At 52.7% G+C, this 12,781-nt stretch overlaps 2 protein-coding genes across 2 annotated transcripts; both read right to left on the reverse strand.

Annotated features, from left to right (window-relative positions):
- Window positions 1–1,857: 1,857 nt before the first annotated feature.
- On the reverse strand, window positions 1,858–3,975 carry LOC112896193 (F-box protein PP2-B11-like). Its single transcript, XM_025964111.1, has 2 exons — window positions 3,313–3,975; window positions 1,858–2,428 (listed from the first exon to the last, which is right to left on the reverse strand). The coding sequence occupies exons 1-2, from the start codon at window positions 3,765–3,767 to the stop codon at window positions 1,987–1,989; spliced, it is 897 nt and encodes a 298-aa protein (XP_025819896.1). The 5' UTR covers window positions 3,768–3,975; the 3' UTR covers window positions 1,858–1,986.
- A 1,630-nt stretch (window positions 3,976–5,605) lies between these two features.
- LOC112897985 (F-box protein PP2-B10-like) lies at window positions 5,606–7,090 on the reverse strand. The gene is made up of 2 exons (XM_025966392.1): window positions 6,652–7,090; window positions 5,606–6,306 (listed from the first exon to the last, which is right to left on the reverse strand). The coding sequence occupies exons 1-2, from the start codon at window positions 7,080–7,082 to the stop codon at window positions 5,856–5,858; spliced, it is 882 nt and encodes a 293-aa protein (XP_025822177.1). The 5' UTR covers window positions 7,083–7,090; the 3' UTR covers window positions 5,606–5,855.
- Between the last annotated feature and the right edge of the window lie 5,691 nt (window positions 7,091–12,781).

Consider the following 12,781-nt stretch of genomic DNA (forward strand, 5'->3'; position numbering starts at 1 on the left):
TTTTAAAAAACACGGTAGAAACGAAATGCATGCACGCAGCTGATAAAATGCCACGCCTTACATCATCAGTGTTAGAATCGTGTCAGGATCGGATTAGGGCGTTGTCGCTTGTTCAACCTCTGCATGATCCGGGCAGATGCCAAAGACACGTGACTTTGATGCTGACACCTTGAAAGAAAGAAAAAAAATCAGCTCAAAAAAGACAACTTTTCGGGAAGTACGGAATTGTCTTTCAAAAAAGAAAGGAAGTTGAGATTCTCAAAAGAAAAGAAAGGAAAAAAGGAGGTTGATGCCCGTGAGGCTTGATGCGTACCACTTTGTACCTCGTGTACTAGTCCCTGCCTGTAAACTTGTGTGCTGATTTTTGTGTTCCCTACAAGGTTTCTTTGTTGGGCCTTGCTTGCGCCCACTCTCTGAAAAAAGAAAAGGAGAGGGAAAGCAGGCTTGATCTCGCGCATGGCCTTTGCTTTTGCGCTACAATTTTTTTGTTAGCCTTTGCAGGCACCTTCGTTTGTCTCTCTCTAGGAAAAAAAGAAAAGAAAATGGCTTGGCGACGAGCGTCGTCGACCTCCCAAAGTTGTAGAGCAAGTCCAACCATGTGAGGCGCGCAACTTGTTATTTGTGCCGAATCTTTATTTGTACTAAACGTGAGGGAATACAGAAAGGGGAGGGAGTAGCTGACAGACAGTAGCGCTCCCTGGGCTGAGCTTGAGCGTCTCCCCAAGACGAGTAGCTACTGCCAGACGGCACACAAGAACAGTAAAACAGGGAGAAAGTCAACGCATCGACTCTTCTTCTCTAACGTCTATGCCGGGGGTCGTGCACGGTGCACCGCAATTCTTGTCTGCCTGCAGTGACGAGTCAAGTCTATGGCGGGAGCATCGATCTACGGGGAATTAAAAAAAATGGAGAGGAAAGGAGGAGAGAAGAGAGGGACCCCTCGTCGTCCCGTGGGCGCCGCTGCCGTCACCGCGCGACGCCATTCCAATCCGTGCACCACCGCCGCGCCGGGGAAAGATAGGCGCCGTGAGGGGGCAGCAGCTATGCCAGCATGCCGCGCCGTGCCGTGGCGTGCACCGCTCGTGTGGCTGGTGTTTCCATGGAGGCCGGATCCAACGAACGGTCGGTCGGTCAGGTCGTCGTCGTCCCTGCCGCCCGCGACGACGATCTCGCCTGGAGCTCTGGACTGGACACAGTACCTACTGCACGGACAGCGTACGGCAGCGCCGGTGATTGGCCGGCGAGACGCGCAAGATTCTCGCCGAGATCCAACTCGCCGGCGACGAGCGTGTGGTTACAACACATCCATCTCCTTGTACGGTAGTGCGACGGAAGACTCTTACCGCCCCCATCGCCGTACGCCGCGTGGATACTGATGACCAGCGACGAAACCAAGATTCAGCAGTACTTCATGCCGCCAGATCGAGGCAATCAGCAGCAGCAGCAGCAGCAGTTCAACAGCCGTGCAAGCCTCGGCCGCGTTTTTCTTCTCTACGAGTGGTTTGACTTGCTGTTGCTTTTCAGCTGCTGACTGCTGGTTTGCTGCAAAAAGTCTGCGAATTTCGAGCCATGCATCTGAATTTTAACCTCTGCATGATGCGTCATGTTGTTTGTTGCTGGTCTTCTTCTTCTGCTTACTGTTTCAAACCACGAGTGGTTGCTCACTGCGGCCAGCAAGCAGGTTTCAGATGCCACAAGATTCAGATTCACATCCCGAGCGCGACGCGTACCGAACCGATCCCTGCAGGCTCGTTGCACCTGGCATGCTGTAACATCAAGTGGCACGTCATGCTTGTGCATCCTTGGAGCTCTAGAAAATGATTTGAGCAAACTAACACAAAGTGCCACACGATTTGATTGTACACAGCAATCGTTGTTGCATTTACAAAGTTCAAATCCATTCATTCATCGTTCATCCAGGCAGCTTGCTCATCGAGAAGATGAACCGAGACACGTGCACATTTGCATTGCCATCATCAGGGAGAACTAACCATGGACGACGGGCCTGAACTCGATGCCCTCGACGATGAGCCCGCGCTTGGGGTACCACCCGAGCACCTCGAAGCTCGCCACCACCTCCTCGCCGCCGGCCGCGCTCGTCATCACCTCGCCCAGCCGCCCCATCTCCACCTCCCACCACCCGTCCTCCCGCAGCCTCGGCCGCCTCGGCTCGTCCTCGCCGCCGCCCCTGAACTCGCGCGCCTCGGCGTCGTCGGGGCGCAGGCACACGGCGTGGCGCGCGACGACGCGCCCGCCCACCGCCACCGCCGTCTCCTGGTCCGGGTAGCTCAGGCCGCGGTGGCCCCCGTCCGCCGTGCCGTAGACGAAGTACGCCGCGTAGGGCGCCGCCGGCGTGAGCGCGGCCGCCGGGAGCGCCCCGTAGATGTCGAGGCACGTGCAGTCCACCAGCTCCGCCACCTCCGCGAACCTGCCGCCGACCGCCAACACCATCAATTAATACCAATATTTTAATTTTTTAATCCATAGTCTTTCAAAAACAATTTAATCCATCGATCAGCCAGGAACATCAATCCAAATCAAGTAAGAATAATCGAGCGATGAGGATGGGGCATGTTTATTGGCCGGCGTGACCCACGCCGACCGACCGACCGGCCGGCGCACCGCGTCGCCGTCGACGACGACGACGGGACACGTCAGACGCGAGGAACTCGGATGGATCATACTGAATATTCAATTGCTAGACGACCCTGTACCCAAGATCAAAACTGTTTCATCTCGAGGAAAATCAGCTCACAAATTACGCACGGCACCATTGGTCCCCCGCCTGCATCAGCTGAGGTCGCTGTTGCTACGCGGAATCTTTCCCTGAACTAACCCTGTTCTAGAAGGTGTGACCCGTTCTACTGATGGCGCCGTGCGGGTCGCGCCACTCAGGCCGGGAAGTGGACGACGCACTCATCACTCGCCCGTGTCGCTTCCTCGTCTAGCTTTCTCCCAAAGCAATAATGGATGCTGACTGCGACGGCAGCTTGATCGCCGGGTGAAAATTTCAGAGCAAAAAGTTTTGCGATTGCTCGTAGTTGTATGATCGGGTAGCTAACCCAGCAAAATTACAGTTGATCCATCTCTGTTAAAGTTAAACTTGCCTAGCCACCCCCAACAAAAAGTTGCTACCGCAAAAAAAAAAGGAGAAAAAAGTGGAAGTTTTGTGCGAATGGTTTGTTGATGAGCAACTCGGTAGCAGAGGTGCGCGTGCAGGGGAATCGATTGATCGTTAAGCTAGCTAAAGGCGACTTGTAACAGAGGAGGGGAGGATGAAGGAAGGAGCAGGAGGAGGAGAGCGTGGTGGACCTGGAGCGCGGGTGCGGCGCGAATTTCCAGCAGAACTCGCCGTCGTCCCATGGCAGGCTGAGCCTCCGCGCCGACAGCGCGTAGCATCTGGCGCCGGTGGCCCGCTCCAGCCACACCCGGCACCCGCCGTCCTCGCCTTCGAGGGCGGCCGCGCCGGCGGCGTCGCAGAGGCCGAGGTAGGCCTCCTTCTTGCTCTTGCTCTTGCTCCTGGCGGCCGGGGGAGCCGGCTGGAGCACCACCGTCGGCTTGCGGTCGAGCTGGGGCGGGAGGAAGGCGCGCCAGACGTGGTCGGAGTCGGCGGCCGCGCGGAATGCCGGGGACACGGCGGCGCAGCGGCAGGCGTCGCGCGGGGACGTGAGCGCGATCGCCTGCGCCAGGCACGCCTCCGGCAAGTCGCCCAGCTGGGTCGTCGCCGCCTGGGCGCCGCCGCTCGCCTGCACCTGCTCCGCCGCCATACCTCTCGGCGCGCCAACCAGAGAGGGGACCAAGCTGCTGATCCTCCTCGGTCGGGCAATCGCTGCAGTATATGATGCCTAGCTAGCTAACCTTGGCAGCCTTGTCATCAAAATATATAGCAAGTATACACGCCACGCTCCTCTCAGCATGGGCGACAGCGACCGCACCAGGAGGATTCAGGGGTCGTAGCCCATGGCCATCCACCATGGCGTGCGCGCTTGCACTTGCTGAGTGGCAAGAGCACGTCGAGTCAACGCGCCGACGGGAAGTCGTCGAGTCGGTGCACGGCGCAGTGGACCCAGCGGCCATTTTATTCATTTTGATAATGAAAAGTGAAAACGTTCGGGATGGAATGGGCCCATAATTTGCCGGCAAACGCTAATGGGCTCCACAAAAGCAAATTAAACTCTGATCACGAAACTAAGCATGTGTTTGGGTTCAATCCCAACAAGAAATATACCATCTATATATATGCATCTTTAATTATGATCTTAGGCTAACGGAAGCATTTTTAATTTGTCTCGTGCGTGTGTAGGTCAACCGTCAACAGCGGCTAAGACTATCCGCATCGCGCTATGCGCCAATTGTCACGCCGAACAGAATGGGTTCATGCTATTTGCTTAGGTGGATGGTTTGGTGCAGCAACTTTTTGATGCAGCCTGCAGCATCATTGTACCAAACACTGCGCTAATCAAACAGAATTCAACTACTTCCAAGTTCCAACGGATAGAATCGTTCCTTCCTTTCAATGGATATTTCCCATGGAAGCCGCGAAATCAATTCGGAGGCGTTGGACTGAACGTTGGGAAGGCATGGCGCAGCCTGCCAATTGTGCCTGATTTGGTGCAGTGATGCACAGTACGCCAACTTTGGCGTGTGTTTTAGCGCAGCGCTGCGGGTATCTTTTCACGGAAAGGTGCGCCAAAGTGGTTTGGCGTTGCGCGAAACAGGCGCGATGCGGATAGTCTAACCGGCCACGTGCACCACCGGGAAATAAAATAAGACAAGCAAGAGGATCGGAACACAAAGAATCAAAGATTCATTTCATACTTGCTCCAATTAAGCGTGCGTGCGCCGCGGTTGATCACACGTCATAACTACGTCCTCTTTCCAATAATATAAGGCATACTGTACTTTAGAAAAAACAAAAAGATGCCAATGTCTGATGCGGAGGTGGGACTTAGGGCCGGGTCGTGCCAGCCTGGCCTGGCCCTCTCGTGCCCAGTGCCACGTCGGATCTGACTTCTACGCACGTGAGGCATGTCGTGACGGCAATCTTTTTATTAGGCCCAAGCGTGGCCCACGGCACGCTAGCATGTTTTCGTGCCGTGCCAACCTAAGCACAGCCCTCAGTATATTTTGCAGTTACTGTTCCGTGAATACTTGTAAGTACTTGTCGTTTTATGAAGAGATTTCTATACATAGAAAATGAAAAACCATCTTTTTTTAATGACTGTATTGAAGAATAACGGTTGTTAATTAGAAAGTAATATAAATTGATTGATATTAGAACAACTGGCTGCACATAGTTCGATGGACCATTTTTATGCCGTGCTTAAATGTGGGCCTGCCATATGGCCCATCGTGCTAAAATTCTAGACACGGCACAGCCCTCGTATTCGTATTGTGCTGTGCCGTGCCGTGCTCGGGTGGTATAAAAAATCAAAAATAGCACGGTCCAACTTCCAAGTCTAGATGTATGTCAACGGCGTCGACTCCATAGCAAGTTGCAGCTATCGTGCGCGATGGATTCATTTGCGTCTTTGAATTTTGGTTACGGCATTTAATTTGTTTGTTTGTTGGGATTAGTACATATTCTCTGCAGGAGAAGGCGGAAGGGAATTAATGGGGGGCGAAGCGGAGGTCGTGTCAGCGACGGCACCTCCAAATTAATGAGCGCGCGGCAATCGCCAGGGAAAATGGTTCCCGTCGCTGTTGGGCGTAATTAAGCTCGTCAGGGTCATGCACGACGGCGGCGTCCATGAACAGGCATCTGGGCGATTATTGGTGGTCGATGGGCAATCGACAATCGAGTTGATGATGGAGCTAGCACGCGCACGAGAAATGGAATGCTGCCGCGGTAGTCACTAGCTAGAGGGCGGGCATGGCCTGAACTCGATGGCCTCCACGACGAGGCCGCGCTTGGGGTACCACCCCAGCACCTCGAAGCTCGCCGTCACCTCCTCCTCCCCGTCGCCGGCCGCGCTCGTCGTCGCTGCGCCGCCCAGCCGCCCCATCTCCACCTCCCACCACCCGTCCTCCCGCAGCCTCGGCCGCCTCGCCTCCTCGCCGCCGCCCCTGAACTTGCGCGCCTCGGCGTCGTCGGGGCGCAGGCACACGGCGTGGCGCGCGACGACGCGCCCGCCCACCGCCACCGCCGTCTCCTGGTCCGGGTAGCTCAGGCCGCGGTGGCCGCCCTCGGACGTGCCGTACACCAGGTACGCCGCGCAGGGCGTCCCCGGCGTGAGCGCGGCCGCCGGGAGGGTCCCGTAGATGTCGAGGCACGTGCAGTCCACCAGCTCCGCCACCTCCGGGAACCTGCCGACCACCATGCACAGGAATGCCGTACCTTAATTAGCTTGTTACACTGAAACTATAATAGTTCGTCAGATCATATGGAAGATGATCGATCTCGACGTATTGGAGTGGCAGGATACGATCATCCATGAATTGTCCCTTGTGCAATTCATGACAAAATCCAACATTGCTGTTGGATTGCACTATTCAAGTGCTCCTGCAAGCGATCAGACACTTCCATGTCCTACGTGGCAGCCTGCCTGCCAGTGCCACTTGTGACATCTACCACGATTAGTAGCAGCTGAAACTACGCAGCGATGCCTGTGCTAGCTCTAATGAAGGAGAAGGGATCGGATCGGATCGGACCTGGAGAGCGGGTGTGGCGTCCACCTCCAGCTGAACTCGCCGTCGTCCCAGGGCAGGCTGAGCCGCCTGGCCGACAGCGCGTAGCACCTGGCGCCGGTCGCCTTCTCCAGCCACACCTTCATGCCGCCGCCGGCGAAGGCGCCGGCGGCGTCGCAGAGGCCGAGGTAGGCGTCCTTCCTGCTGGTGGCCGCCTGCTGACGGCGGGGAGCCTGGAGGACGAGGTGGTCGAGCTCTAGCCTGGCGGGGAGGAAGCGGCGCCAGACGTCGTCGGAGTCCGCGGCGGCGCGGAAGGCCGGGGAGACGGCGGCGCAGCGGGAGGCGTCGCGCGGGGAGGTGAGCGCGATCACCTGCGCCAGGCACTCCTCCGGGAGGTCGCCCACCCGCGTCTCCTGATGCCGCCGACCCATCTCGCTCTCGTGCGCCGCCGGCATATCGGAGCTCAGCCTGCTCAGGTAGTACGGTAGCTGCCTGCTGGCAGAGATGGAACGTAACACCAGCTACAGCAATGCGTAGCTTGTTGATGCTTGATCAGGTGAGCAACCCAAGGCAACCTGCCCTCTCTCTATATACACATGCTCGATCTCAAGTGAGACTTGAGACTAGTACAGGTTGACACTTGAGACCAGAACACCAATAAGGAAACGTCAACGCACGACCTGTTCTTCCCGCTGCGTATATATGCAGCCCAGCAGCAGTCGTTGCATGGCATCTCTGACGAAGAAGCCTGAGCATTATCAGGACTGATGCTGCCCCGTCGTCGTCGGAGCCGGCCGGATGCACGACGCGTGTCCGTGATCGATCCGTGCTGCAAACTGTGTGGACCGCTGCAACGGCGGCCTCCGGCAACCGTCCCGCGGCGTGCGTCAGCGAAGCGAGCCGGCCGGGAGTTTGAGTTTCTCGGCGATCCGACAAGACGATAGGTCAAGCTCGATCACCTGACGGGCAGGCAACGTGTGGCGCAAAGTGGACGAAGCAACCCTAGCTATGTAGGCCGCACGGAAGCACCCATGGTTGGCTCAGCGGAGCAGAAATAATGGAGGATCCTAGCTCTTCACAACCAACGGGCAATCGGGGATTAGTTACGTCTCCACCAGACCAATGCTCCAGATACTCGGAAGAGTTAAAAGAAGGCTTGATGTCTCCTTGGCGATGAAAATCATAGTGCTTATGGCGTGGTGCATCTGGACCACCAGGAATGACTACTGGATTTTTAATAATGCCCACCCAACCGTTCAAGATTGCAAATTAAAGAAAGTTCCGCACTGAATTCAAATCTCTTTCACGGAGCGAAACAGTCCAAGATTGATGAAGTGAAATTTTGGCTGGCTTTGCATTGCTAATAACTTTTGTAACTAGTTCAGTTTAGTTGGTCGTTAGTTTAGTTGTTTGCTTGCCTTTCCCGTTTTGTACTTTGTACTTGTGGACTCCTTTTTCTTCCTGAGAGAGAGGATTTGGATCAACCGTGATTGCATTGATCTGTAAAACCCGTATTTATACATGTACAGCTAATCCCCTGGTCTAGCGGCGAACGGGCCGGCGGGCCGTAGAGCGTGGGCGAGGCACGAAGCGCGGGCGTCGTGCGTGTGTGGTGAGGTCGTGGCGAGTGCGGCGTGCGCTGGATCTTGTGCGCTGGCGTCAGTTGATATTGCAGTCGATTTCCAACACTTCCCCTCTAATTTATGTAGTAGGGGAGCTTCCCCTCATGTTTCTTTTAAAAAAAACAACCAACGGGCAACGGCTCGATAGTGGCTACATTCCAGGGCAATTTCAATTCGTCGGCGCCAACGCAGGAATCCGATGCACGCTGCCCAGGAATCTTTGGCTCCTTGGCTGGCATAAGAAAGAAGGCGCCCCGGGGGCGAGGAGTTTCCGTGACATCGTCAGAAAGCGACGGATACCAAACCCAAAGGACACCAGTACCCATTGCTGGCTACAACTCCTTATACAATAGCTGAACCTCACAACAGAGAGGATTCATTTCAATTCCTACTGCTTGTAAAATACAGGATCTGGAGGCTTTCCAACTAATCAAATCTTAGATGGTCATCAACTCCTAATTGTCGCGCTAATCGACACTTGGAAAAATGCAATACTTGTTTGTAGATTACAGTAGTTTAACTGAAGGCAGCTCTTTGCCGAATTATTACAAGTTCTATTCTATCTGCAAAAGGAAATAGCGAGCTGACGATCCAGGTGACAGGCAATTGTGTCATCTCGTTTTCACACAGCAAAAATGCCAGGATTCTCGGATCTCCCTGGTGCCCATCCAATCATCAACTGAACTGATCCCTGCACCAACCCTCCTCCCGTGCCACCAGATTCCGGTCCAGATACTCAGATTCAGAGAAGGCGACTGCCTACTGCTACCAGGCTGCTACCTAACCAATACTGCCGAGGTTTGGTTTACTTATTACAATTGAACCATGTTCTTCCAGCGTACGACACGCGGCTCTTTCATATCGTCAGAGATGCCAGAACCAGGCATCGGCGGTCTGGTACCAACCCGTTGCGCTCAGGACCCTCTTTCATAATGTCAGAGATGCCGGAACCAGGCATCGGTGATCTGTTACCAACCCGTCGCCCGTCGCGCTTAGGACCTGAATCTGGTGGCAACCGGTTCTGAGCGCGACGGGTTGGGACCAGACCGCCGATGACCGGTTCCAGCATCTCTGACATTATGAAAGAGCCACGTGGTATGCTGGAAGAACATGGTTCAATTGTAATAAGTAAACCAAACCTCGGTAGTATTGGTTAGGTAGCAGCCTGGTAGCAGTAGGCAGTCGCCTTCTCTGAATCTGAGTATCTGGACTGGAATCTGGTGGCACGGGAGGAGGGTTGGTGCAGGGATCAGTTCAGTTGATGATTGGATGGGAGTATAGTTAATAGAACTAACGAGTTCGTGAGCTTAAGATTTTGGTAAAAATATTTGAAGGACCGGTTAAACCAACTGTCTCAGAAGATAACGGGTCGGTGCAACGGTAGTTGAAACAACGATCAATTTTAGAAGAACCCAATTGCACCGGTTGAACTGACGCTATAAGAATGGAGGCGTCGGTGCAATGAGGAGATGACATGACAATTAAGTGAAGAAATGATAGAGGCGCCGGTTAAATTGATGGTGCAAAAGAAGACGTTGGTGCAATCGTGTCGTGGTTACTCAGTAGGTATGTTTTGGTTCCAGAAGAGTTCCCAAGCAAAGTCTTCAGCACCGGTTGAACCGACGGTACGTTGGTGCATTGCGTCAGTGCAATGACGCAAGCAAGCTCAGACGTGGCAGAGAGACGTTCAAAGGCTAGTATGAAGATTAACCGACGCTTTGAGCTTTTTGGCAGAAAAGCAAATAACATCTCGGATCATTTGAAGGTGCTGGAGTTTGTGAGAAGCTACCCACACTCTGAAGAAGTTCTCCAAGCCACCAAAGAGCTCATTGTTTACATCCTTAGGTTTAGCACAAGCTTTGAGAGTGTTGGTGCTAGGATTAGCTTTAGACAGGGTGAGAGAGCAAGGTATTGTTGCCTTGTATGCTGGTTCTTAGGTGAACCACAAGTTGTACCTCGGTGTGCCGGCCCCTTTGAGTCTTGGTGACTCGCCGGCAAGTCATTGACCCTTCGTCTTGTGTGGAGCGGCGACGACGGCTTTGTGCGGGGGATGTGGAAAACCCCTTGTTCGTGGAGAAGCTCCTTAGTGGAAACGGCATCGAGGTCACCGGGACTTAACGAAAATCTTGGTGATTAAGCTTTAGTGGCGAGTTAACAAGAGTCCCGGAAAAGACTTGCTGACTGGAAAGCAATATTCTTTGCGAGTGCTTCAACAACATGGACTGGGGGTGGCTTCGTGCCTATCGATAACATGGGATAAATGTTCGTGTCAAAAGTTTGCTTTCCTTCATCCCCTTTCTTTAAGCTTCCACATTTCTTATTGCAACCTTGTGTGCCTTTATATTCTTAGCGTAGTATCTTATTAGGATTTATTATAGGTTGCAAAAATTTTTACGATGAGATTTTCACACTAGTTGAACGCTATTTGCACATCTAGATTATATGTTTTAGCTTATATTTTATGCTAATTAATTTGAAATATAAGTTAAGATTTTAGATTTACCTAATTTACCCCTTCTATTTTAGGCTACGAACATCGATTTCTTCTTTATGTATGGTATATGGTGCAGATATGGTGCAGACAAACTCAAGGCTTGGTTGGATCCACAGCTCGCCTGACTTGCAAGCAAAATGTGGGCCGCCCGGCCGAGCAGTCCAACCGACGATCGACTGCAAATTGGACGAAGCAACCCTAGCTGCTAGCTTGCAATGGCCGCACGGAAGCACCCATGATTGGCTCCGCGGAAGAGAAAATTGAGGATCCTTTTCACAACCAGCGACTCGATGTAAGATACTAGTAGTAGATTATTATTATCAGATTCCGGGGCGGGCAGTTTCCGTCGCCGACGAATGATTGGCCTCTCTTATTTGTTTCAGCTTACGACCAATTTTAAAAATTTTATTTTAAAAAATTCAAAAGTCAGATGATGTCAGAATTGAGAATCCAACTTATTGTGGATTCTGTTCTGAATTATACTAGAAACACAAGCACCCACCGTGGAGTTGGCCAGTTCAGGCTTGCAAATTGTGATCCATTTCCAAATGGATTACTAGCACAATATACTATTCTCTGTCTTGAATAAGCAGATTCATCATTATTGATAACAGATTAAGGTAAGCAAGAACAGTAATTGTTTATTTATTTTATTCATCTTTACAACGTCAGTACACATCTGTTGCATGCTTTTTGTGATGCTATCAGTTTTGAGTTTCACAGGAGAGAAACAGCAAGCATGTCAGTGCTGTTCTGCTCCATGGACGTGTATGAATATGAATGGCTTTTAACGAACAGAGCTACATAGTTCATACTGATTTATATCTGATATATTTTTGCCAATAAAGTGTGCAGCTAGCTTCAAGATAGGATCTCATTATGACAGGGTAGTTAGATTTCCTATTCGTACCTGAAAAGACTTGGGCATTCTCGCTTAGTATGAAAACATTGCTGAACAGTGAACATGTAAATCATGCATATTTCAAGTTCTCTTGATGAAACCATCCATGATTTATATTAGTAAATATGTAGTCTGCTAAACTTAAGAGCTATGTGTTAGGAGCAAGAGGAGTAACCTGCATGTTGGAAACGTCGATCAGCATGGATGCTGGGATAACAGCAAGGCCTTAAAGAATGTGTTGTGTGCCTCCGTAGTCAACAAGAGGCAGGCAGTACTCAAGGGCACGGGCACAGCAAGGAGTGCTCCAAATACAGATCGACGATGTGTGGCTGCTGCGAAGGGGCCCTGCTTTTAAGACAAGGGCTGAGAAGCTGTGTTTATCAGGATGGCACTCTGCTGGAGTTCTGTGTACAACATCTTGTCAAACATGTTGTGAGCATGTTGTGAGCAGCGGCCATGGCAAACGGCAGGTACAAGTAGGCAAGTAGCGGTGGCGCAGCAGCAGACAGGTACAGCGCCCGTCGAGTCGACTGGCCCTACACATCTTCAAGCAGTCGAGGCAACGGCTACTCGGCGGCCTACGGTCGTGCTTGCTAGTGACACCAACGACTGCGTCGGCCTGGCCATGTCCATGGCATATTGGCATTGCGCATTAGGAAGCGAAAGGCGAGGCACGTTGACTCTGCCTGTCCGGCAACGGCGAGCAGCTCTGGGAAGCAGATCAGCGAGGGCCTGCGTGAAGGCGAGCTCGAGCAGTTTCCTACGCGACCGTCAAATCTCTTCCTCGCGCCTCGTCACAGCAATCTGCCCCACATCCCTAGCTCAGCTTCTGGGGCGGGGTGGGAGATGAGAAAGACGGCTAAAGCATGCTAGAGTGCCGGCGGAGGGAGGGGGAACTCAAGAACTATCACGAAGGCGCTAGCGCTGAGGCGCTGCTGGTTCGACCAGTCGATCAAACAAGGCTAGCGATCCAACGGCTGACAATTTCAAAGCGACGCAGCTGAATTAGATTTCTCAAAATCGACTCTTCAGAATCGGCTATAAGCTGAAGCAAACGTAACCATTGGCTGGTCGAGCAGTTTTTTCGTGGCATCGGAACGCGACGGATGGATACCAATTACCAAACCCCAGATAGAT

The sequence above is a fragment of the Panicum hallii genome, chromosome 6 (assembly GCF_002211085.1).
Source record: "Panicum hallii strain FIL2 chromosome 6, PHallii_v3.1, whole genome shotgun sequence".
In the NCBI taxonomy this organism is placed as follows: domain Eukaryota; kingdom Viridiplantae; phylum Streptophyta; class Magnoliopsida; order Poales; family Poaceae; genus Panicum; species Panicum hallii.

Bases quoted from the DNA above. Each gene is read 5' to 3' on its own strand.
- LOC112896193 (XM_025964111.1), bottom strand. From the start codon at position 3,767: ATGGCGGCGGAGCAGGTGCAGGCGAGCGGCGGCGCCCAGGCGGCGACG. The intron at 2,429-3,312 runs GTCCACCACGCT...GGTCGGCGGCAG, and splicing joins GCGCCGCACCCGCGCTCCAG to GTTCGCGGAGGTGGCGGAGC.
- LOC112897985 (XM_025966392.1), bottom strand. From the start codon at position 7,082: ATGCCGGCGGCGCACGAGAGCGAGATGGGTCGGCGGCATCAGGAGACG. The intron at 6,307-6,651 runs GTCCGATCCGAT...GGTGGTCGGCAG, and splicing joins ACGCCACACCCGCTCTCCAG to GTTCCCGGAGGTGGCGGAGC.